We start from the raw sequence: 26,484 nt of genomic DNA on the forward strand, positions 1-26,484 counted from the left end.
AGTTGTCGACGCGTCCGACTACTTCGCTCCCTATCCTTAGTTCAAGTGTTGACGCAGGTCAGTCCTCGAGGAACAATTTACATTTAGATGGAAAGAAACGCATCCCAAACATCCTGGCATTACTACTCAGTGCTACCAAAAGAATCTACATTTTATCAGCTTCTTCACCAAATAGGAATATGTCACCTGAGTATTCTAAGTCGATAAGTGGACCTCCTGGTAGGAGATCAATTCCCGAAAATTCAGTCGAAGAGTGTTATTTCCAGCAATAAGTCTATAATGAAATCAAACAAAAATGGAGATAGTGGAGAGACTTGTCGGATACTACTTGAGGTTGCAAAATCAGATGACAGTTCACCATAAGCTCTCACTCGACTGGTAGTATTCGAGTAAAGAGCCTTCACAAGGTATATGTACTTCGAAGGTACACCTTTCAATGACAGACAGTGCTACGAAATGTGACTGTGTTACGCTAATAGTCAATGCGATTTTCACTCGAAAAGGAAACAAAGATAATACGACAAGTTGGATACATCTATGTTTAACGCAAAATGCTTACCCGGACGAGATGGATATTGGAACTGATTACTATAAAAACCTATAGGATTCAACTGATGTCCGATAGGAGGTGGAGTGGCTTGATTTGGTGGATGAGAAGCCCCACCAAATGCTGGACCATAAAGTCCATTTTGCGGATTAATTGGTCCAGTGATTGCTGCACGAGATGTACCTCCAAACTGCTGAAGTGATACGCGTTGATGCGATGGTGAAATCGACGGATAAAAACTGGATGGCAACTGAAAAGACTGTTGTCCTTGCGCTGAGGGTGACTGTGGGAGGTTTGGATGGGGGAATAAATTGTGATGCTGTAAACCTCTTTGTCGAACTGTAGCATTTGAATGGTCAGTATTCGGTCGCCCTCCTCCAATCACGCCTACATAGTTAGAAGCATTGGCATAGTTTGAGACAGAATTTGAAGTAATAGGTGTCGGGAAGTGACAAGGTGTATTGTTATAACCACCCTGAGGAACAGGATGAGGTAATAAACCTCCACCGTTTCCAGCAGCTGGTCCGATCGCTGGGGCATATGGTTGTCCAGCAGCTTGAAGATTAGAAGTAGCAGAAGGGTTTCCAAGAAGAGAATACGAATTTACAGTCGTCGGAAATCCGATTGCATGTCTTCCTGAATTCTGTGGGTAATTAGACTGATGAATGGCTGAATACAAGCCAACAGAAGGAGGAGGTGGAATACAACCAGCAATAGACGGAGGGAAATTGTATTCATTCTGCAATTAAAATAAAAGACTACAAATAAAAATCAAATCATAGGCGCACCAATAGTTTAGAAAGCTTGGATAAGTTACATTATTACATCAGTTTGAATTGAAATTTGAATAATATTACGGCTAAAATTCACTGGTTCAACTAAAATGGATAATAGGAATGCAATTACTTACAAGATCAAACGCATAAAAAGTAGTTGTGCACTCAGGTGCTGACATAACCACAGGTAAAAGATAGCAACTCAGTGTGACAAAATGGATTTGGTGCAAAATTGACAATTGATTATATCAGCACGAAACTTTGTTTATAAAATCATTTATGAATCATTAACATACAAAAGGCTCAAAAGAGAAATAAACATACTTTTATGTCCGTGGGAAAACTTGTATACCCAGCAGTAAATGTGGATGGATCCATTTGATGTGGTACCTGTTGTCTGCACTTCCGAGCTTGACTCATTTGTGACTGAATCGGAATTGATAAGGAATGGTGAAATGATCGAGAAGGTGCCGGCTGAATTGCAGTTGACTGTGGATGGACATATAATGAAGGCGCTGCAGATACATAAGTCATTTGTTGAGACGGAACACATAGGTTGTTTGATAGTTTTCCTAGTTCTGTAGAGTTATTTCCATATGGACCACTGGAATATATGTTTACTCTATCTGCGGGTGTTAATATAGAGTTTTGATAAGACTGTATGTGCTGTTGCCTGGGTGTGATGGAAATATTCGATTGCTTAGTCATGCCATCCAATGATGGGGTGGTATTATTGTGAGTTAAAACACTTGAAAGAATATTAGAACTCAATTGATTTTGAAAGTGTGGTTGGTTAGAATTAGTATTATACGAACCTGTCATGCAATTTATATTCATATCCATACTTTGATCAGCTGTAGGCCAAACGTTACCGGAAAACATGTTGCTTTCGTGACGATTTATAGGAACATTTGATAAAGAGAATGGTGTATATAGAGCATTTGAGGAAGACCAAGACTGAAAAGCGTTACTGGATAAAGTTGTTAAATTTTGAAGGTTATCTGAGGTATGCGGTCTTAAAAGGGCATTAGGACGTCCAATGTCACCACAACATTCGAAATCAGATCTTTCTGTTTCTGCTATCAAATCTGCGGTGGAGATATTCTCAATAATATTATTATTAGACGGGCTAAGAAGGTTTAAGTGCATAGAAGTTGAAATAAGAGGTGAGATGGAAGTAACCTGAAGAAGCTGTTGTTGTTGAGGCTTGACCTTACAAATGTTATTAGAAATTTGAGATGAGAATGTAGTCGAAGGACTAACAGTACATAGCGGACCAACAGAAGGGACAACCGTACCCTGAACTGTGCTACTAGCCAAGAGCAAAGTACTATTGGTTGAATGATTTTTGTTTGCTTGAGGTATGCTATCGCCTATCGACCATAACGATTGCATGGAAGCATAAGAGCATTTCACCACTGAATCTGTGTTACTGGTTGTTGTAGTGGCTGTGTTGTCTAATAATTTTTTATCTTCATTGGATTCCTCAGTAATTACGTGGTTTGAATGTTCTGTTTGCCAGACTGAATTTGAATTAAGTAAAACTGACGATGAGGTTTTCGTAGAGTCACCATGATTTTCAGGTGGGACTTTTGCAAACTTTGTACCGACAACTTTCGACCAAGTGCGAGTAGTCGAGAAAGAAATCTTCTGCAGTACAGATGATGTAGGTGTGGCTGACAAACTGCTGCTACAAGGAACTGGTTGGTTAGTTTGACCAGACAAAATAGAAGTTGTAACAGTGCATACTGATGAAGTTGCGTCCAAACATAATGGTGGACCCATAAAACTTACTTTAGTGGGGAGACACTTCTTTTTACCCGACAAACTTCTTAACAAACCACTTGATTGACTTTTATGGTCATTTGTATGTACATAATTTTGTGAAAGAGTGGTAGTTAAGGTTGAACCCTCCTTGGAATATACTTGGGTTACATTTCCAATATTTCTAGAGAAACCATTCGACCTTCTTGTGCTCAAGTCACCAGAAACTGAAACTTCTTGCTGCATTCGTCGACGGGCAAAATACTTGCTAGCTTTTGAGACAACTTTTGTAAATCCATCTCCATGTGGAGTATCCTCTTCAAAGGTGTCTTGATTTACCTCGTAGAACTCTTTACGTGATTGCGAGAACTTATCAGAATCATCCTTGGAAACTGTTTCACTTTTTCGCTCTGTGCGATTAGCCCATGTAGACAATGAATCCACAGCATAAGAATTTTCAGGAAATGAGGCATGAGGCTTAATAGACATTAAAGGCGGTATTGAGGACATATCATTTCTTTTGTGGTAAAAAGTGGTTCCACATCGAGAGGCACGCGTGTTACTACGATAGGCACTATGTTGGTTTGTGGAACTTCCACCTGACAAGTGAGACTTTTCATTTTTCTGAACAGTTCCACTAATAACGGATGGGGAAGAAGAGACTTTAGAACATTCTGTTTGTAAAGCAATCCCACCAGCAGCAGGTCTTGAACTGGTACCTGGAGAAAAGTTAGCAAAAAGTAATACCAACGCTTAGACCGGTCTAGATTTGTCATAGATAATCAATCAACATGAATGTATAGTAAATGAGCTAATTAAGGAAACTTTATATAGTAATCATACAACAAAATATTAAAGAGTATTAATAACCCATGAATACTGATTTCCACAAATGTCTTGAGTATACAGGGAGAACTGTAATAAATAATAAGAATTATAAATAAAATTGCAAACAACCTAATCACATTACGATTTGACTCAATGGCACACATACACCATCAAAACGACAGACATATCGACCTATTGTGATTAAGCAGTCAACAATATGATTCCATCAGTTTGCATGCAAACTCTGATTACATGCAATTACTACTAGGCGTCTGAAAGGTAAAACGACGCTACTAAAGATTTAAAGTGTCCAAGAAGAACGTGGTATATCATGCACACCTACCCCCTTCTGTGTCATCATTGTCATGATGACGATGATTAATAGTTGCCTCAGTAACATGACAGCTGGATGGATTGCCTCTTGTAACTGTGGAAGATGATTTTGAAGTCTTTACATCATTTTTTAGGTGGGAAGAAGTAGATATTTCGGAAACATTTTTTCGTTTGTTTGCATCTGACAGCGGCTTTGACGAGTTCTTAATAGTTTCAGAGGAAAACGACCCTTCAGATGCCGTCTCCCATTCATCAACATCATTTGTATCGCTAGTATTCCCGGTTACCACTGTAAAAGATGAATATATCGAACACTTAGCCAATAACAGATTTACGAGCTGACCGAGTGAAAACAAATTTCAAAGCCTAATGCCTAAATGTTTTAAGATTTGACAAAAATTATCAATGATCGTATTTTTGACTAAATTCACTACTCTATACTAATGTATTAGACTTCAATTCTTCTGAAAAATAATACTACGACATGACAGAACAGATAGTGATGAGTAAAGACGTGTTATTGACGCTTCAGCAGTTCACAGAATATAAGACGTTACAAACCATAGATCATATACATTGGAGTGTTGAAATGTTTTTGATTGCGTTGTGTTCTGTAAACTAGGTAGTCTAATTGTATAGCTTTTGTTGTTTTTCTAAAGACAATAAGCGCCTACTGTATGTAAAACTAGATGAGTCTTCAAAACTTTAATTAACGGAGTGAACAACAACCAAGTATAAACTATTGCAAAAAAACTGACAAATAAAGGTTTACTATGAAAAAAGTGTAGGAAGTAACAGCCATATTTGAATTCAATTGTTATTTAGCATACAATAAATGAATTCGATGTAAAGAAACACTGAAATGGTAACTGGCACCTTGAACACAGGCTTCAAAAAAAAGATCAGTCAGTGTTTTCATTGACCAATACATATAATGAAAAAATATCGTTTGTCAAAGAAGAGTGATAGGAATCGTGTAAACTATTCTCAAACTAAGTGAAACTGGGTTGACATGTGAGCACTGCCCGAACTTTAATGCAATAGCAATAACTTCCAACACAAATACACGGACAGTTGCATTTTTACCTACACTCATTGTAAAAATAACCAGCAGATATTTGACAAATACCAGTGAAGAACAAGAACATTCTGTAAATAAAACTTACCAACCGCTTGCCGCCGACGCGTAAGAGACCGTGAGTTCATGTTATTTTCATCAAGCGGATCGTTAGCAGTATTTGAAACAACTTCACTATTGTTGCTTTGCTTTCCTTGATCAACAAAATCAACAGCAGAATCAGTATGACCACCATTACCACTACATTGATTGCCACCACGAGAATTACTATTTCCACCAGTCCCAGTCTTGAAAATAATGGAAGCAGATACACCACTAGATGTTCCAGATCGACCCGCACCACCAGCAGCAGCCCCTCCATCACCATCTTTTTCATCATTGTATCGATCCCGCATTTCTCGATAGCGACGAGTGGTATGAATAACAGAGCCGTTAAGACGCTTTGATTGATGATTTTGACCAGCACGATTACTTACGCGTTTGGATGTTCCTAAAACTTTGTGGGTAGCAAAACGATTAGTACGCATTTTAGTGTACTGGGCGTTCATAATAACTGAATCTGAAGCGGGGACACGAACGGTGGGGACTTCGGGATCATCTATACCTTCTATCTGACTATTAGTACTATCCAGTGTCAGTTTAGCTACCTAGTTTAACAGAGAAATGTGAAATGTTATTAAAATACATCGATAAGTGAAGGGTGAAACTGTATGAAACACAGTTACATTGTAAGCCGTATAATTATATAATGACACATTATCAACACAGAAAAGTTATTTTTGGGCCATGAATACATGGCTTACTAACTACGTGACAAAATGCTTTGCACAAAGTCACTTAAACTTTATTGCTTTGAAGTACAGATTGCTTAGCACGCTTTGAACGTTTTAATGTACTAAACATGTTATTGATTCGAAACACGAAATCGACTGATCTGGGTCCCAGATCAACTTACAGGACGAGAAGACATAACATTCTGAAGGATCATAAGGAGTAAAGTGGTGACGCCTGAGGCGAGCGATTACAACAATATATCAAGGGATACGTAGGTAACTTTCCTTAGAAGAACGAGAAAATCTCTATAAACACATGCTTGAAACCCAAGCAATTGTTTCGGCTTCCAGACAGGATGTCATATCATCTAATCTTCTGTCCTAATTAATGGTGTTATAAGACCAACACTAACTGACTCATTATATCATACACTTTTATAACTGGCAGAAGATTAACTGATACGATGTTAAGCACGTTTGATGCTCAGTGAACTACAAATGGATCAAATTTATTAGAGTGGGAGATCTACAAGATTGATGTTGTCTAGTCCTTTACGACATCCGATCATGTTATTGTTTATGTTAATATTTTGTACGTAAACATGCCTATGTATTAGATGGTTATCTTGCCTTAATCTTAGTTTATCCAGGTGTCAGTAATCCAGTGTAGCGGACAGCTGTCACTTCAACTAAGCCGTATCGATTTTAACAATCCAATAATTCGTTTATTCAACAAAACGCCTACTTCACAACAGATCCTCAATACTTCTGGTTATTAACGACTACACATTAACATTTCGACATTGGTGCATTCACGACAATTTTTGAATAGCCTTCGAAGAATACGCTTTGAAAAAAATTACCTGTTCAGTATCAATATGTGGCTGAGTGTTTAACTCAGACTTTGTGGTAGTATTTGTTGGATTTTTTCTGTATGTTTTATGGAAACGTCCACTGACAGCATAAACCTTCGCTTTACTATCAGGGTAATTAGTTGATCGACCGTGAGACCTATTTTCATCGTTGTCACTAGCAACATACTCATGAGAAAAATCTGTAGCACTTGAAAACTGTCCTTTATGACTGTAATACATCTTTTGTGGTCGCATCTGACGACCATTTGTAACGTAATATTGACTATCTAAATCCTTGTTTTGATCACGAGATGATTCATATTGTGCGTATGAACGAGTCATTCGACCACCAAAATATCCAGATATCCCAGTAAAGCTGCCAGAGGTAATACTTCGAGAGGCTTCTGCTTAATTAAATAAAAAATTAAAGGCTACTAATGTCCGAACATGTAAATTGTTATTGATGCAAAAAACGTTGCACGCACAAAATAATGAGTCATCTATACTAAGAAAGATATCAGCTTATGAATAAAGTAGCTAGATTGGAAGGAATTCACTAAATTTGCGTACCGTCAAACTGCATACACATATTTAAAGAAAAAACAGAAAGCTTGATATTCAGTGGCTCAGAAACGAATGTCCGACGCTTTAACCGGGTGGGTGGACACCGCGCGTCCATCTAGGGAAGCTGGAAAACACTGGTTCCAAACCAATGGTGCACATGGGCTCCAGGATCCTGATGGAACAAATGGTGTATGAACCAATTACTGGTCACCAGCTACCATGGGACTGCATCTCCTCACGATGCTCCATTGCCCTGTGGATCAGATCTTACGGTCAAAGGCTACGGGTGTGGCCCCTTAAGAAAACCACCTGCTTCGGTTTGGGCATCCGGACAGTATCACAGTCCTCACACAAATCAAATAAGATTTGTGTGGCGCATATATATCTGGTGTCCCTTTGTACCAATATTTATGTGTTCAAATAAATAAATAAATCGATATTTAGTTGTGCAGTTAATAAATAAAACGATGACTGTGGTTGGAAATGTAATACCTTTACTACGATAGAAAAACATTAATTGCACAGTATTTACATACCTCTATAATAAAATTTAAAATAAACTGAAAGAATGAACATATTGAATTCAAGTTTACACTGAAAGCGATTCTTTCACAGTAATACAGAAAATAGGACTGATTGGAATAGTAGGATGTTGAATATAGCAAAGTAATGCACATTTAAAGTTCGAGACGATTTCAACAAGATGATTGAACTAACAGTAAACGAGTATACATGGAATAACTACTGGACGTAGATCAATAAGGCACTTAAAATTTAAAAAGATGTAAATCTGTCGGATTACATATCAAACACTAAATTTATGCTGCCTCCGGTAACACTTTTACATTATACTAGTCATATTTAAGAAAAATCCACTTGTTTGAATCATTTGAAACTTTCTCTATAATAGTCTAACTCTAAACACATCTTTGCAGTGTGAACATCCCAAAGATATAAGCTTGTTTCAAACTTAATGCTTTAATTCACTATTAAGAATTTCGGGATTTGACTACGATTTCAAAACAACCATGTCAGGATTAACACAGGTTCATCAACCTACTATCCTTATTACTGAAGACTGATAATTTATCTTTTTATGTTGGCTCCCAATAATTATATCTTGATCATACATAAACATTGTTTCTCTATATGTGTAGACCACAGATTTAGCTATTTTCCAGGAGCACGGAGAGAATTATTTAGACACATATCACTGTCTTAGCCAAAGAAAGCGAATACATATTTCATGTTTTCACTATGGTTTTCTGATAAAATCAATCATTAGTGAATGTTTAACCATGACAAATTTCAAGTGGTTTCGAATATCAATTATCTGAAACGACGAAACTGACACACTTAAACATGATGTATTTCACAAGTGATTTTAGTTCAAGTAAATACTACTAGAGGTAGGTTTAGGAACCATACGGTTTGCTTTTAACAGGTACTTTATAAATAATGTTTGTAAATACATTTAACTAAACCAAGATACAGGGTAAAAACACTCAGAACAGCTTACGACGCTCCGATGGTCTGTAGAAGATATCATCGTTACTATGATTTTTGTACTGATCGATGTTCATCCCAGCAGAATGACCTGTACGAACTCCTCTGGATCCAGAACCATAATATTGACGCCAATAATAATCTTGTTCCGAACCTTTTGAATAACGTTTCGAGTATGAAGAGAAATCATCTGTAGTATAACTCCTACAATTTTATCATAAAAAGAAATGATTTACATTGCACACTTAGTTTTATTAAAGCTGTTGACAACAATCAGCTGTTTGCCGAAACCAGGATTATAAAACCGATAATTGTACACTAGCATAGGAAGGAAATTAAAGAAGTCTAATCAATAGATACTCTTAAGTATCAAACAAAATTAGCCATTCAGAGATCAATGGGACGTTATAGAAAAGTTTATAGAAAAAAAGGCTACTAAGTCTGCTAAAAACATTGCGGAGCACACAAAACAAGTCATCGTATAACTAAAGCATTGAACATCAATATTTATAAATATATGAAATAATTTAATTTATGAGTCAGATTAAAATTTAGTTAGAATTATTTTCATGAACATTACACTCAAATCATTTTGTCAAGAAAATTATGTAATTCAAGTTACCTGGAACTTGTAAAATGACTATTCGTCCCGACACGACCACGTCGACCTCGTCTGTTGTAGGATGTACTGAGACTTTTATTCTTATCTTTATTGTCGGACACTCCAGCTTGATTCGGATGTGAGAATTTACTTAGGTGTTGACTCCTTTTTTTCCCAGACTCGGTATGGAATCGGTTATACCTCTTGTCATCTTCAGTACCATCACCTTCTTGAACATCACTAAGAACACCGCATTCATTATTCTCACTTTCGCTAGACAACACAGAAGGTGAACTATTATTGTCCAGATCTGTACGCGTCCAACAACTATCATCTGTTATATTTCGAACCTGCTTTCTGTATCTCATATGTTCGTCATCAGTCAATCCAGATTTGACTCGTGAATTCATATTATAAGCATCTATAACTGAATCATCAACGCTGTGTGATGGTTTCGAGCGCCAGGATTTTGATGATTTTGAAACACTATGTGAACGATGTGATACATCATAGTCATCTGCAGAATAATGTGGATCATTTGATTCGCGAAGATCCATAGATTCTAGAAAATTTTAAGAATGAAACAGTGAGTCATAAAGATGACAGACAAAAAATATACCAGTTCAAGAGTTTTGAAGAGTAGAGACATCTACCACTACACAGAAAGAATGGCAGGACCTGTGAATTATTTAGCAATTAGGTCATTGAATTTATAGCTTTATGAAGACCCAAACCAACAAAATTGTGAAAAAGTCCTTAACAGAAGCTGTTTTGTTCGTTAGGACAAAAAAATTTCTGTTAGAAGTTCGGTACATCATTCTTTGTTTTTGCTGAAGCAGTTAAGAAAAATATACCCAAAAGGATTCTTTCAGTAAGAGTTTCTTTCACTTATGTTTTGGTATGGTGTATTAAATATTTGTCAAGTTCTACTCTGTTTCTTACCGACAGATGTGTTAATGGCATCAAACTTACAACTGAGGAACCATACTCGAATAGTTTTATGGAAAGTTTACATTTGCTAGAGATGCTACTGTACTCTGGTCACTAAGGGGAAAATGCTTCGCACGTATTTGATAGGTCTTTTAACAGTGCGATCGTCCAGCTCTTGTAGTTATGTTGAATAAGTATCAATTTTTCTCCATTATTGAATGGGTTTTTTATACCTGGTGGTTTGAGTGAATGTCATATTTGTATCGTAGGTGGAGTTAGAATGTGAATTTAGTAAAATAGAAGCATATTTTGTAACTATAACTTTCTTTTGACTTAATAATTTACTGCACTATTAGCTCCACTTGAGGTAGTTGACTTACGATAAAGAAAGCTCACAATTCATTCAAGCATCAACTTCATCTCAGTAGTTTTATAAAATTCATCTTCAAAGCAAATTATTTCATAATCACTTATTTACATTCCACAACATTTATTGGTATTTAAATAATGGATACAATTAATCTTAATACAGAATCCATCATATCCCTTATTTTTTTCTTCAGGATCAATAAAGTGAGCAGAATCAATGAGCCTGAGATGCTGTGTAATTGTAATTACAACCGAAACAGGTCTAGTTAGTTTGAAAATGAGTTTTTATTCTGAAGAGCAAAACATTATACTCATGTGACGAGGAGAGTTAGGTAACTTTTTAAAATGTAAAAGACAATGTACCAATATTGTCACGAAATACTTACTTAAGTCACCTGTCACAGCTTCGAGATGACTTTTACTGGTTCCACGACCCTTAGCACTTCCTCTCTGAGGCTTGTATGAAATCAAGCTCTTTCCACGCCCCCGAAAACCACGACTTACTGGTTCCAGTAAGTGATCTTCCTTGTCCCAGAGATGAGCCAAGTGTTGAGATGATGCACATGATACTTTAATATCCATTAGGCCAGGAACACGAGTAGTTCGTTGACTGGGAGAATTACTACTTGTTACAGTGGAGCTGGTAGTAACTACAGGGACATCTGATCTGCTGGATGATTGTGAAACCCTGTGAACTCGACGAGTTTTTTCGCTTGATCCATCCGACTCCTTAACGTTTTGTGAACCAACAGTCCGTCGGATTACCTGGGATTGAGGTTGTAGATGCAAACTGGCTTCTCAGACATGAATCCACAGTACTAGTAGAAGACTGATCATGTCGCATGGTAGATATCGTGACCTGAGTATTCGATTCTGAAGACAGGGTATTCTTGGGTGAACTAATAGGGGGTCCTTGAGGCCAATTCATCTGTGACTGATTGAAAATTTCGAGGAAACGTTCAACAGAGAAGTCTGGATTTAAAAACGCACCTTGTGGATTTTGAGTAGACTTAGGTACTTGAGAATTACCCGCAGACATTTTAAGAGCATTCTGTAGCAACTGCGCCATAAGAGGCTGCTGAGAAAGCAATCGGACCATAGCGGCGGGCATTGAATTATTTGAACCAAACTGAGTTTGCCATGTTCCAGCAGTTACTGTGTTTGAACTAACTGGCATTGGCACCTGTGTCTGAGGAATAACTGAAGGAACACTAAGAGGCATTTCAGTTCTACTTCTTTCTGGGACTCCACTATCTGCTCCACCTGTGTACGCTATGGCAGCAGCAGTCGCAGCGGCGATTGCGGCTGTTATGTCTAGAGGTCCTGATGTTGGAAACGCAGGAAGCATATTAGGAGGAGGAGTGCTAAGCATATGATTAACAGATGAATGATCCCCCATTGGGAACAAACAATTAGGATCAGGTTGGCATGCCGTAGTCGTGAAAGGCGCGGAAACTAATGGAAATGGTCTATTTTCTGACATACTGGGCAAGAGACCCAGAGCAGACTTAGGTAACATGTTATCATTCTCAACTGAACAGCTTTCAGAAAGTTTTTGTCGTGCTCTTGCTTGTTGAGCTCTTTCGACTGCATTTTTAAATTCTTGGGTTCGTGCCTGTCTCTGTGCCTGTTGTAACTCGGCATCTACATCGGTTGCTGACCTTACAGAGTCAGTAATGCCGCTGGCAATCGACACCGCCAAACGACTTTGAAGTGGATGTGTAGAGTAGAACGAGTCTAAAAGAGAAGTTACAAAGCATAGTATTGAATGGATATTGAACTTTTTCATAACTTGACAATATAATATGATACATTCTGCACATGACTGGTAACCTATCTCTATTTAAATTTCAATGAATCCTGAGAATCTACATCGCCCGTTCAAAACTTGTCGAGGTTAGAGCAGACGCAGACGATAAATACAAATTTGGGGTTGGTTTGACACATCCGTATATTTAGGATCTAGCACCTGGAATGCTTACGTTAATTTCTTCGACCCGGACTGTTGACGAGAGAGGACGCTCACTATGTAAAAATCCATTAAGACATCGTCCCACACTTTTTCTCAGCCCAGATAAACACCATGTATTGAAAACAAGAAACTTCAATACTATTTTTCGAACACTAAGGAAAAAACAGTTTAAAGGATATGCGTTATTTAACAATAATCAGTTACGTCTGACCGATTACGAATATACTCGTCAATCGTTTCCAAACGTCCAGTTAAATGAAAACTCGACCGTAGCTGCTACCCTGACGTGGTGGTCAGGCTTGCCTATCGTGATGACCCAACCGAGTTATATTGGCTGGAACATATTCCTGTGGGTCCTACCATGCTAGGCAGGTCAAAAACATCAGCTGCAACAGGATATTCAGGATGAATCAGGTAGTACTCAGAGCATATGGTTGTAAATTACTAAAGAAAACTGCAAGACTAAGTAGGACTCAGAACAAGAGGGTTGTAAATTGTTTTTCTTTGAAGGTTTATAAACCAGTGCCAAAGTACTTACTTAGTTAAGAATTAATAACTAAACTACGTTAATTTTTTCTGGGTTTGATGTCAAAACTAGGTTGTCGTGTTACTGATACAAGAAAATTTAAACATACCTATAACGCCTGGAGATGTAACGTGGTTCATAAACTGCCCACTTGGTAATGAACGGTTAGCATCAGAAGTAATCCCACAAGTATTTATCGACGCGATGCTGTAAGGAAGATTAAGTGGTGGAGGTCCAGGGTGACTGACTGAACAGTTTCGAGTGTATGATACATCCGCAGCGGACCAAGTGTTTGATGTCATCAAATTAGAGCCGTACATATTTTGAGATACCGTCGATTGTGACTGGATGACACAAGCTCCTTGCAAATTAGTTGATGGGTTGACAAAGGGTTTCATAGGCATAGCATGCAAACTGGTTTTAACAGTACTAGGCGGTGGAATCAAAAATTGTGCAGATTGTTCTGATATGTTTGTCGTTGTGGTTGATCTGACGGGTTTTACTTCATACTCTTCATCATCACTGAAAATTATGCGTTCGTCGAAGTCAGGTTCGTCTTGGCCAATAGCAACCCAGCCAGAAGGCTCCCCGACTATTTCGCGAGCGCCCCCATCAACCTTGGTAGGAATTTCAGATTTAGATGTCGTAGTTGCAGTACTAGAAGTGGTTACGATCTAAAACGATAGAAACAACAGTATGTGCAAAGTTAGTGATCAAGTGGTCAGGTTAATTAATAGATAACTATTACAACCAATTATCACAGGCTCAACAGACTACCGTTTTGGTCCGGATTCGTTGAAATGTCCTTCATGTTGAGTATTTGAATTTGAAACACTATTAGGAATGGTTCCATGAATCTGATTGGCAAAAGTTATCTAGTGTATATTGATTTAATAATACAGAAATATCCTATGAATAGTATTCCTATATTATCGGTGTCACAATCAATAAGACCCTCAGCTAAAATTCTACTAAGATTTGCCTTCATATAAAAATGAAGAAAACATGTATTTTGTATATTGGGCTAAAAAATAAAATCTGAAGCTACAACTTACCGGAGTCGGCCTCTGGAAGAATGGTTTGTTAGCTGCCAATCCTCCGCTAGATCCTGGCTTATCACTCGGCGGTTTCAACAATTGACTGGATACTTTGTCTTTTACTGCCTCTTCAGTTTTATTTGTCTTAACAGGGCCGTTTACACCGACTGAAGTATCTGCCATAAGTAAATGTGTTATATTATTACTCTCTAGCTGACATAAAAACTTTAAAGCAAGAAACCTCAGTCGTTTGGAACAACAAAGAGATATTTGATCCATAAATTTATGCAATATCTACTTTATTATACTAGTAAAGCCTGTGAGCCACAAAATCTTTTACAAAGTGGGAAACAATGAGGACATATGGCAAATGTTGACAAGCATGAGTTTGGTTGCGATTTGAAAAATGTCGTTGTCCATGATAAATGAGAATTTTTTTGAATGATTGATTGTATAAAAGGTTTTCTTAGAAGCATACTTTATGCTTGTGTATTATATTCTTTGCTGTGAGGATAAAACTATCCACTGATTAATACATCACGGCAAAACATTTTCACTTCGACAATCAGCTCTGTCAACCCATACGTGGATGAAAACGTTTCTTTCTTTAAATGGACTGTCTGTAGAAGATGAACCTCAACGTTTTTTTGGTCTATACTCACAAAAATTAAATGTAAATTAATAATCATATTAAAGTGCATCGGAGACAGCTTTCACCAAGAAATAACATGACTGTTTTGCGCAGTAAGTGATGTGAAAAACTGTTGCAAAGTTATGGAGCTTGATTAAACTATTTTTTTCTATATATGGTAGTCAAGATTGAGATCAAATGTCCAGAACTCTATCTAAGTTTGCCTACGTAAAAGGCACTGTTATCTGCGACATGATAAAAATCAACATTAACCATCATATCCTGATGCTGATGAAACGATTGGCAACTATCGGTCTGAAAATTTACGTGATATGCTTGTTCTGGGACTCCATAGTGTAGTAACTTAGGTTTAGTACTCAATCTGAACCTGATTGAAACCCAGTTTCCACTCGAGTGCCAATAGGTCGTAAGTCCATACCATGTATACTATAATTTGCAAGCATACTAGTATAAAGGTTTCTTACAGTTTCTCTCTTTCTTATTCTTTTCACACAAACCAATTCAGACATCCAAGCTGGAGGAGAATAAATTTGTCAATTATGATCTATAATGTAATAGCCTAATCAATAAAACGATGCAAAGATACCAGTTGCTCCCCTATGATTGCTAGTGAGTGAGCCAAGGTGATGTATAAAGTAACTATTAAATCTGGCTAATCCACTCATTAAACTCCAATATCCACAAGACTGGTTCCAATGTGAGAAATGTGCTGTTGAATTTGTATTTTGGTTGAAATCGTAATCAAGTGAAGGAAACGAAAATAATTACATGGAGACCTTTTACAAAACCTATGTAGAGACCGTGAAACCTCGGTTAGGATGCACACCCGAAATAAGGACCAAGGGGCCTTAAAGTAAGTCGTGTTTTAAGTGGATCACGTAAGTGTACTTGTTCTTCTATTGCTTTTTTAGCATACTAATTAACAGATTCTTTACAAGTAACACCAAGTCAAATTCCTTGTTTCCGTTTTGCAGTGTCTAGACTATAACGCATTTTAGAACGCTAATAAAAATGGAACAATTTTGCTGTATACATACACGATAATCCTGAGAAATTCTTTAAGCAAATTTGATCATACTCACCTTTCAGTGTTGATACACCCGTTACTCCCATATCCGAGTTACCATAAGCGAACTTTGTGTAAGCTGGTTCGAGAGAATTTCCGACTGTTTCACTATAAAGAGCACCATTCACGGAGGGTAAGGTAGAAACAACTGGAAGGCTGTCAGTTGTCGTGGATGATACAGGTGGTTGGTCAGCACTGGAAGTCGATGGTGCTCCCCACCCACCCCCACCCGCGGGAACAAGAGAAACTCGACTGTCCAGACCGCCTGTTTCAGCCTTGATACTGGGGACCCAAGCTGGTGGGGGTAATCGACGCGTTCCTTGCAACTTTCCGACAACTTGCATCCCATACTGTCGCACAGCTAAGTAAATTGAGAGAACAAATAAGCCGGTGATTGAACTTAACAAAAGTTTGACGAAAGTGAACAAAGTCCCTACACATGCTTGACACGAAACGACTGTGGGCAATGTAGATTGACAGGGTGCAGATATCAAAGGTTTTTCGTCTTATTATCGTGATTTGATTCAGACCATGCTAAGTATGGGTTTCAGCAACCGAATTTTATAATCCTAATCACAATACTCATGAAGCCTTTGGTTTCCGTAAACGGGTATCACAACCCGACTGTCACCAAAACTAATCCTACTTCACGCATCACTGCAAATAGGTGCAGTGTACAACACTTGCTCCAATCCTCCCAGATGATGTATTTTTATGATTCCATTGACCCACACTCCAAGTAGAAAACATTAAACGTCAACCTAGTGGTATTATTACAAAAGAGCAATGTTTTAGAAACAATTTAATGTCTGTATTTAGAAGACGCATTTAAAAGCCATTAAACTAGTCTTTCACGTCAGCACAACTAGCCACACTAATAAAGCTAGATTGTATGGTAAGAATTCGTAATAATAATAAGCATTTCCGACTCAGTAAGTACGGATATGAATTAACCTTCAATAAACCAAACGAAAGGGTTACCCTGATTAGATTAGAAAAAACCGCAAGCAATTCTGTATGTATATAATCGGACTTATGACATGTGACAGTAGAATATATAAAATCTTACTTGGTTTATGTTGAGGTTCTGTAGTATTTCCTTTGTAAACATGATTAATATTTGACTGAGCAAACTTCACTTTTGTCTTTTCAGACTTGACTTTTGAACTCATTCTGTAATGCCAGCATTGGCTTCTGGAACCAGCTGGTTTAATGACACGAGTTTAAAGAAGGACCGCTGAAAGTGTATAAAAAACAATCAAAATCTGTTACAACTGCAGATCAGAAGACGGGCACTAGCACAAAAATTAGGAAACGACATGCTACACACATCAAAAGCCGCCCTAACAACAATGGTGAACGAAAGCTTAGTTCTTAAAAACAAACAAACCCCAATACTAAGCGCCAATGATCAACATGTTCAGTTTTCTGTATTGAGAAGCGAAAATCATCCAAAGTATGTTGGTTTTAGCACTTTGCTAAACCATATAGATACAAATTCGCCTCGACCCAAAAGTAGTACGAAGGAACAATTTTTTCCAAAGGAAATCTTGATCAAATAATTTCAAATGGTTCTGGAAGGAATAAGAGAAGTTTTCGCATAACGAGCTTCCGTATCTAGTAGCGGTGTATCGCATACACCTTCAGGTAAGAACCTAGGCATATTTAGCGACAAAAGATAAATTGGTGAGTTACGGCGAGATATTGTTCTTATTCCCTAAGAATATGTCAAGTTCGCTCTTAAGGAGATCCTGAGAAGTCGCTTGGATTAGCTCATCCGGCAGTGAATTCCAGCATTTAACTACTCTTAAGGAGTAGAAAGCGTGCCCATGGCCCATTCTGTCGTGTCGTGTCTGTAATTTCTGGGTATTACCCCTGAGTTTTGTATTGGGACCAGACTTATGTACGTGTTTAGAGGATGCCAAGAAAGGTTTTAGGTGCTGTGAGTCATTAAGTCACCTCTAAGACGGCTGTACTCTGATGGTTAAGGATTCACTGAAGTAAGGCACTGTTCGTAGGGCTTGAATTTGAGCCCTCGAAGTGATCTCATGGCTCACCATTGAATATACTCTAATGTATCGTCATCCTCTTGGATTAAGTGAGAGAACACCATATTTTCACACGCGAAACGGAGTTGAATGAAACTGTTGGAGATTAGGTGGAAAGTTCTCTCGTCGAACTGGTCAAAAATGCGATTCAGCGTTAACAGTGCAATGTTTGCTCGGAAGGCATTTTGGTCACAGCGTAAGACTTCAGATCATAAGGTACAAACACTCTTAGATATTTTCGACTTGTTATGCCTCTAGAGGTGTTACATTCAAGTTTTCGCTCCCTTCCGTTATTGAAGCACGGTATGTCGATCTGCTTGTAACTTGCGAACCCAAATTAACAACAGAACCGAAGTCCAATTTATGCGCCAAAGTTTATTTGTAGATTACATATAGTCGACCCAAATGTCGTTCTTCAATTTTGTAGGTTCCCGGAGCAAAAACTCTCAAATACCAAGCCAAAGAAAAAGAGAGACCAAAATGTCCGAAAATAATGATACAAACAAACAAGTTCCGGAGATGAGTAAAACATATATCCAAAAGCCCAGTGGACTTATTAATATTCAAAATAAAAGCTTTAATCAGCCAAATGTCTTCAGATCTCTTGTAACAAGAGGGGAGTTGCCTAAGTTGTATTCTCAGTCTGCAATATGTCGCAGATGGACTACCTTACATCTCGAATTGTTCAAAGCAAGTCCTTTGTTATCCGTCCAAAAATGTAATCAAGTCATTTCCTTCTAGATTGCCAGTTAATCACCTTGGTTGCAAACTTCTCTCCAGTTTCACGTCATCAGAGAAAAGTAATAAATCTGACTATACCTGCTGTGAAAGATCGCTTATATAGTTTAAGAGAAGAAGAGGTCCTAGAAACTGAACGACTTAGAAACCCACTTGGACATTCCATGGCTTGAGAAAAAGTGAAGTTTACTCTGACCTCTAAAAGTCGATTGTTTAGATATGAAGTGATACCTGATCGTTTGATCTTATTGATGAGACATATATGACCGATCCCATTGAAAGCTTTTGAGAATTCAAGGTATATGATGTCAGCCTCCCCCTCGTGATCAAGGATGGTTGCCCATCTGTCCACCACACAGCAGGTTAGTTATACAAGAGAGACTTTTTTTGAAACCGTGCTGTTAGGGTGAAAAGAAGTTTATGGATAGCAAGTAGTCACATAGACCGCTGGATATCAGGGATTCCATAATCTTTGACTGTGTTGAGAGAATCGCTACCGGACTGTAGCCTGAAGATTCGCTATGTCGACCTCCTTTGAAAATTAGTGTGATGTGAATCAGCTTCCAATTTCCTGGTAATGTGCCTCCACCTAGTGAATGCGAGAACATCACGCTAAGCGGCGTTCCCGAGATTGAAACTGCGTCCCTCAGTATAGCAAATTGGACCATATACGGATCGGGATAAGTGTCCTAGTTCAATTGCTTCAGTTTCTGATACACGAAGTTAGCATCCATGTTCACTTCCGAGAGTTCTGTGGAGTTTCATGTGAAGCTCACATCAGTAAAGTTTGCATCAGTCTATTCAATTTTCCGAAAATACTGTTCTGTCTGAAGGTCGGCGGTGTCACCGTCGTTGTTAATTGGGCCACTAGGACCTAAAAATTGGGAATAAGCCTTTCAGGCTGGAAATAAATTTATCGATGAGGTTTATCTGGTACTGTAGCCTGTATCCTTTTATGGCCTTTGTGCATGGGTTCCTTGCCCGTCTAATTTGCCTATATATGTTGTCGTCGCTAGTTAGTTTATATTCCGCCAAGCGGTACTTTTTGCTTCTGAGTATCCGAAGACAGATTATTCATGACCGTACGTTGTTTGTAATATTTTAGGACCGGTTGCGGGACATATTGCTTAGTAAAACACACGATCATGTGTAGTGGGAACTCCGAATGAGAGTGCACATCAAGTTGAGGTTGAACTCCCCAATCCACCTGCTGTGGATTGTCCTATGAATCCAACATATCAAACCATTTGAAATTACAACGCCTGTAGTTGGTAGGATGTCTTGGTTCAGTTTTGCCTATAAAATTGAATGCTATGACGGTATGCTCACATTTCCACATGGGAGCCAAGATTGGGGGATTGTCATTTAGGAATTTTTAGTTTTTAAATACACAGTCTAAGAGCGGAAGCGTCTGACTGTTTCTCCAGCGATTTGCTAACTTCACGTTTTCAAATAATACCAGATCTTTAATGAAGTTGAAGAACCGGACTTCAATAGAAGTTTCACTTCCAATATAGGTATGTTCCGTGAAGTTGACTTTAGAAAGATTGAAGTGCCCTAGAATCAGGATATGAGTGAGTCTGAGACGAGTAGAGCCAGATAATTCTTCCAGTATACGATTGTCGTACCCGATGTTGGCAGTAGGTTCCCTGTAGATGACTCCAACTAAGCACCTCGAGGTGGTAGACAATCTTACTAGGCACCATACGGATTCATCAAGATTGATAAACTCTTGGTTGTGCATCCTATGTACTTTCAAGCAAGATTGCAAGTATAAGGCTACTCCGCCCCCATTCCTGTTTCTTTGTCGTTGCGAAACCAAGACATTCCTGGTATTGCTAGCTCCTGGTCTGTAACTTGGGAAGATATCCATGTTTCAGATATTCTTATCAGATGAGCATAATTAGCATTATTACTTTTGCGCGACCTATCTATTTTATTTAGTACACTCGCGGTGTTCATACATAGGCACCTTATGCCTTCAATTTGAAACGCATGAGCTTCCCCGTCCTCCTCGCAAACCGTGATCATTTTCTGAGGTTCTCAAGTACATTGAGGTTGTGGTCCTTTTTGTTTAACATTTGGAGTGCGTTTCGGGTTCCTGCTCTACGCTGACTGGTTGGACAATCTTAGATGTAGGTAGCGTGTCCAACTCACTACATGATTTCATTACAAGATTTGGGCTGGTCAGCCAATTTGACAGTGACACTCGATTCTTCTTAACTCTGTTTACAGGGGTCCAGTCACCTACAGAATGATTGAGGACCAATGTTGTATTTAGTGAGGTTGTGCTCGCTGAGGTAGTTTAATACCGTCCATGATATGATGGTACACAGCTTCAGCATACCCTCTCTAGCGTCCACACGTGTGCTATCGATACTAATGTTGTCGAGGACACTCTGCTTTACTTCACTGAGCCTCTTTCTTTATCCATCTCAAAAGTGCTTTTTTCACAGTTTTGGGCAATCATTTCAACAAGACCTGTCGGTAGGATGATGTTGCTGATCAAAACCACAGCATTTATGCTAGATGTGTCGCATACCCAACTGCGATCTGACGTATTACATTTGTTTTAAGCAGTTACTGTATGATCTGTGCATGCTTCGTGCAAACAAACTTTGCTTTTGTCACACTGCATGCCACAGGTGACGTGCAGGTCGCTTACATGAGTCCTTTATGAGTATGGCGATGTGAGTTTTTGGGTAGACACTAGCGACATTACAACCTTAAAACAAAAAAAACACATAAAACAGATAAAAACAACGGGTGGTATAAAATGTTAGGATATACTAAAGCTAACCTTAAAGTGGAAATTGTTAAAGCTGAATAGTAAGGTCAGGCAAAAAACAATCAACTATTAACTTCAGTAAAGCTGTGAAGGAACGATAACCTACCAAACGTTCTGTTCAGGACAGATTGTTCGAATCGAAAGTGGTACTGTCGTTGCGTAATGACTAAACTTTCCGTTTAAGCAGCTAGCGGTGACTTAAAACAGCTTATTGTTTTCTATTCTGACTGTCAGCTCATCTTTTGTTACAGCATCGGAAGCTATAAAGCCTACTCTCACTGAAAGGATTCAGCAAAACTTTGTTCGTTTTCATTGTCTGTTTTTGAAAGTTTGCGTTTTATGAATCTTAGATGTCATACAAACGTGGTCGTTTTTTCTCGTATAAGAGAGATATTTGTCTAAAAAGCAGTTATAATTATTATATATAATTTATTTACAAATCTCAGCTTATGAGGCATCGGTGGCGCCTAGCGAGTCTATAAGTCTAAAACAAAAAAGCTTCCAGTGGTAATAACATAAGGATGAAAGCATGAGTCAATTGAAGCTAGACCACCATGGAAAACCTGGAAACACTGGACGGCCGTTTCGTCCTATTATGAGACTCCTCAGCAGTGCGCATCCACGAACCCGCTCTCGCGAGATTCGAACCCAGGACCTGCCAGTCTCGAGCAAGAGCCCTTAACCGATAGACCACTGAGCTGGCATCCAACGGTGTTAATGTCTAACTTCAACTGATCCACGAAGTTGAGCAACCATTCACCAATTGTCTTCAGTGAGTTCCCATCTCACAACAGACGTGGTTTTGAACTCCACTGGTCACTGCTTCTCACTAGAGCTCCTAGATATACTTTTCGAGGTCACTAGTTAGACATTAACACCGTTGGATGCCAGCTCAGTGGTCTATCGGTTAAGGGCTCTTGCTCGAGACTGGCAGGTCCTGGGTTCGAATCTCGCGAGAGCGGGTTCGTGGATGCGCACTGCTGAGGAGTCTCATAATAGGACGAAACGGCAGTCCAGTGTTTCCAGGTTTTCCATGGTGCACTAGCTTCAATTGACTCATGCTTTCATCTATGAAAAATACTAAATCTCCACAAAACCCCTTCTGATAATTAATAACATAAAGAATAATTAAAACATACTACAAGACAAATGATAGCTTATGGTTGTATCTAATCTTGATAACAGTCTATCAACAAGCAAAAACGGAACCAGGAGCAAAGAATTTGCAAACCGTTGCATTTAAACAATGATTAAACGACTAAACAAAATCGCGAATAAGTGCTGTAAGGACTGGGAGGAAATGGTTATGCTGATAAGTACAAATATAAATACATATATATAAATATATGTAGATATTTTGAGATATTACACAATAATCTTTTATTACGACATACATGTAGAAATTGTTGGAAATGCAACTTACTTACATCTGTTCCTCGTCGAGGAACATAGGCCAGCATCTTCCATCCAACTTTCTCCTCAGAAATCCTTTCCGGTTCCTTCCAGTTGTTATTCATCTTTTTCATGTCTGCTTCCGATTCTCGACGCAGTGTGTTCTTCAGCCTTCCTTTTTTCGTTTCTTTTCAGGATTCCAAGTTAGCACTTGTCTCGTGATGCAGTTTGATGATTTCCGTGATTTATGTCCTATCCACTTCCATCGTCTTTTCCTAAATTTCTCTTCAGGTGGAAACTGGTTTGTTCTCTCCCATAGTAGACTGCTGCTGATGGTATCCGGTCAACGGATATTGAGTATCTTGCTCAGACAATTGTTTGCAAATACTTGTATCACTTTGATGATGGTTGTGATAGTTTTTGAAGTTGCAGCTCCGTACAATAGAACTGTCTTGACGTTCGTATTGACGATTGTGACTTTGATATTAGTTGACAGTTTTTTGAGTTCAAAACTCCGTCTGTATCTCTCCTTGAATTACTGCAGGTCTCAGGCCCCGGTAAAGGAGGAGGGATGGGCACGGGGTCGGTAATCCCACCCAGTAGAAGAAAATCCCGCTAGAAAACGCCAATTAGAAGTACAACTGTTTACTAAATATCAATAAGTAGTATGAAACAATGAGCAAAAGCGAATTGACTGGAAGAGAGTAAGGACGGAGAACAAAAGCAAACTTAATACTCATAAACAAATTTCTAAGACTAATCTGAGATTTCAATCACGTAATCGGCCTCCACTAGTTCATAATATCCCTCACGAGTACCTTTAAAGTGGCATTGGTTCTCAATCACATGAACCATGAAGCCGAACATAGGATAATTGGGAATATTACCATTTATAGAACGTCAGAAATGATCAACGAGGAAAACCTAATCCAGGCGAGATGGCTCAGCTGTGCAGGAGTTGTCATTATGTAACTTTTTCCTTCTCATGTTAAATATATTATTCGTTTTACAGCACAAATGTGTTCTTTAGAAGCGCTAAACATCGTGTTTCTGGTTATCATGTAGAATGAGTCAGTATCGACAGTGGTGTGATGAGTGAGGCAGTTACATAAGGGTAAATCTATGCTTTCGAGATTCGGTGAATCATTTTGGCGGCATAGATAAGTGCACTAACACTAGTATCATTTTTAAACATCTGCACCTGTCTTCCAAGAGGGTGGAAGCCTGAACTGTCGGTCAACAAGTTATCCGTGTTCCTTTACTAGTCCTTTCCTTGTTAGATCGTCCAGGGTCATTGATTTATTACCTGAATAGACTCGAGAAATTCCGTCTTATAAGTCTGTAGCGGTGAACAGATCCCCAATCAATCCTCAATCAATCCAACTGAGTAATTCTCTACAGTGAAAGTTGTAACTTCTTTAACAATTTGATCTTGCCTGTAAACCGGCATGCCTCGTGTAACAAACTGTTATTTGAGAATAAATTATTATCATTATTAAAACAAATATTTTGTAAACCTTTGACAACGACGCTGCCCTTGTCAAAATATATTATTATTATTGGCGGAACCCTGGCTGAAGTGGCCCGATCACGTAACCGCGTCAGATCGCTAATGGGTAAGCTATGCTACGCATCTCTGGCAACTACTAGTCAGCTTAGATCAAATGCTTCTTATTACATCGTCTACCTTACAGATATCCCTTGGAACTTATTCAGTCCTAACTTCTGATTTGACGGGGTCGATATTCTTCGATTATAAAGGTGTTGCGAACAAAACCATTATCAAGCCTAAATATCTGTGTCACATTACATGTTGCTCAAGATCTTCGGAATCTCATCTGTGACGTATTCAGAGGTCTTAACTTTGTACACGCACATGTTTTTATGACGAGCTGTATTACAGTGTATCCAACATCAGCTCTCATTGTACCGCAAATACCAAGTAATGCGTGTGGAAGATCATCAGTTCATTGAGATACGTTTTCAGCTGACAGTGAATCTTTCAACTGTCGATGAAATCATCCTGCCAAACCGTTAGCCTGATGATGGAAGGCTGTCGCTCGGAATCGTGTGACGCCTAGTGGTGCAGGAAGACAACAAAAGCATCCATATTCGAACTGTCGTTCACGGTTTGTAGTGATAGTTGAAGAGCACTCGGAGTTTTCTAACCATCGTACGAAGAAGGAACTGGTCATTGTCTCAGTAGCAATGTCCCTAATAGGCACTTCAGTGTCAGCTGCCGCGTAAAGTCTATATAGATTACTTTGACTTCCGGACAGGGCAACTTATTTATTCTTCTTGAGTCGTATTTTGACTTACTTACTTACTTACGCCTGTTACCACTCATCGAGGAGCATAGGCCGCTCACCAGCATTCTCCATCCAACTCTGTCCTGAGCCCTCCTTTCCAGTTCTTTCCAGTCAACATTCATCCTTTTCATATCGGCTTCTATTTCCCGGCGTAGTGTGTTCTTTGGCCTTCCTCTTTTCCGCTTCCCTTCCGGATTCCAAGTTAGGGATTGAGTCGTGATGCACATTGGTGATTTCCTTAATGTATGTCCGATCCACTTCCAACGTCTTCTCACCATTTCCTCTTCAGCTGGAAGCTGGTTTGTCCTCTCCCATAAAACGCTGTTGCTGATAGTATCCGGCCAATGGATGTTGAGTATTTTGCGTAGACAACTATTTATAAATACTTGTACCTTCCTGATGATGGTCGTAGTAGTTCTCCACGTTTCAGCTCCATACAGTAGGACTGTCTTGACGTTCGAATTAAAGATTCTGACCTTGAAATTGGTTGAGAGTTGTTTTGAGTTCCATATGTTCTTCAATTGTGGAAATGCTGCATTTGCTTTGCCAATCCTCGCCTTTACATCTGCATCAGATCCTCATTGTTTATCAACGATGCTCCCCAGGTACTTGAATGTTTCCACCTCTTCCAGAGTTTCGCCATCAAGTGTGATTGGATTGGTGTTCTCCGTGTTGCATTTGAGAATATTGCTTTTTCCTTTGTGAATGTGGAGGCCTATCGATGCGGAGGCTGCTGCTACATTAGTTGTCTTCATCTGCATTTGTTCGTGTGTATGAGAGAGGAGGGCTGGGTCATCTGCGAAGTCCAAATCATCTAATTGATTCTGAGAAGTCCATTGTATTCCGTATTTCCCGTCAGATGTCGAATTCTTCATAATCCAGTCAGTCATATCAGATGGTTAGAAACAATCTGTATAATGAAATGTAGAGCCTCATGTTGATGAATTTATATGAAACTTAACAATCATTGATACATGACAAAAATAATAATCAAACTTTTAAAATGATTCTTTATTGAGAATTAATTGAATTC

At 38.7% G+C, this 26,484-nt stretch overlaps 1 protein-coding gene across 1 annotated transcript; it reads right to left on the reverse strand.

The window, feature by feature from the left end:
* Window positions 1–1,626: 1,626 nt before the first annotated feature.
* On the reverse strand, window positions 1,627–17,348 carry Smp_166050 (hypothetical protein; the record flags this gene model as incomplete). The annotated part of the gene is given in 12 exon segments (XM_018791668.1): window positions 1,627–3,806; window positions 5,415–5,973; window positions 6,963–7,357; window positions 9,037–9,227; window positions 9,646–10,188; window positions 11,309–11,652; window positions 11,657–11,688; window positions 11,914–12,660; window positions 13,531–14,095; window positions 14,477–14,634; window positions 16,193–16,537; window positions 17,246–17,348. Coding segments are annotated over 12 exon segments (6,162 nt in total).
* Window positions 17,349–26,484: the final 9,136 nt, after the last annotated feature.

This window comes from Schistosoma mansoni (genome assembly GCF_000237925.1).
Source record: "Schistosoma mansoni, WGS project CABG00000000 data, chromosome 1 unplaced supercontig 0135, strain Puerto Rico, whole genome shotgun sequence".
Classification (NCBI taxonomy): domain Eukaryota; kingdom Metazoa; phylum Platyhelminthes; class Trematoda; order Strigeidida; family Schistosomatidae; genus Schistosoma; species Schistosoma mansoni.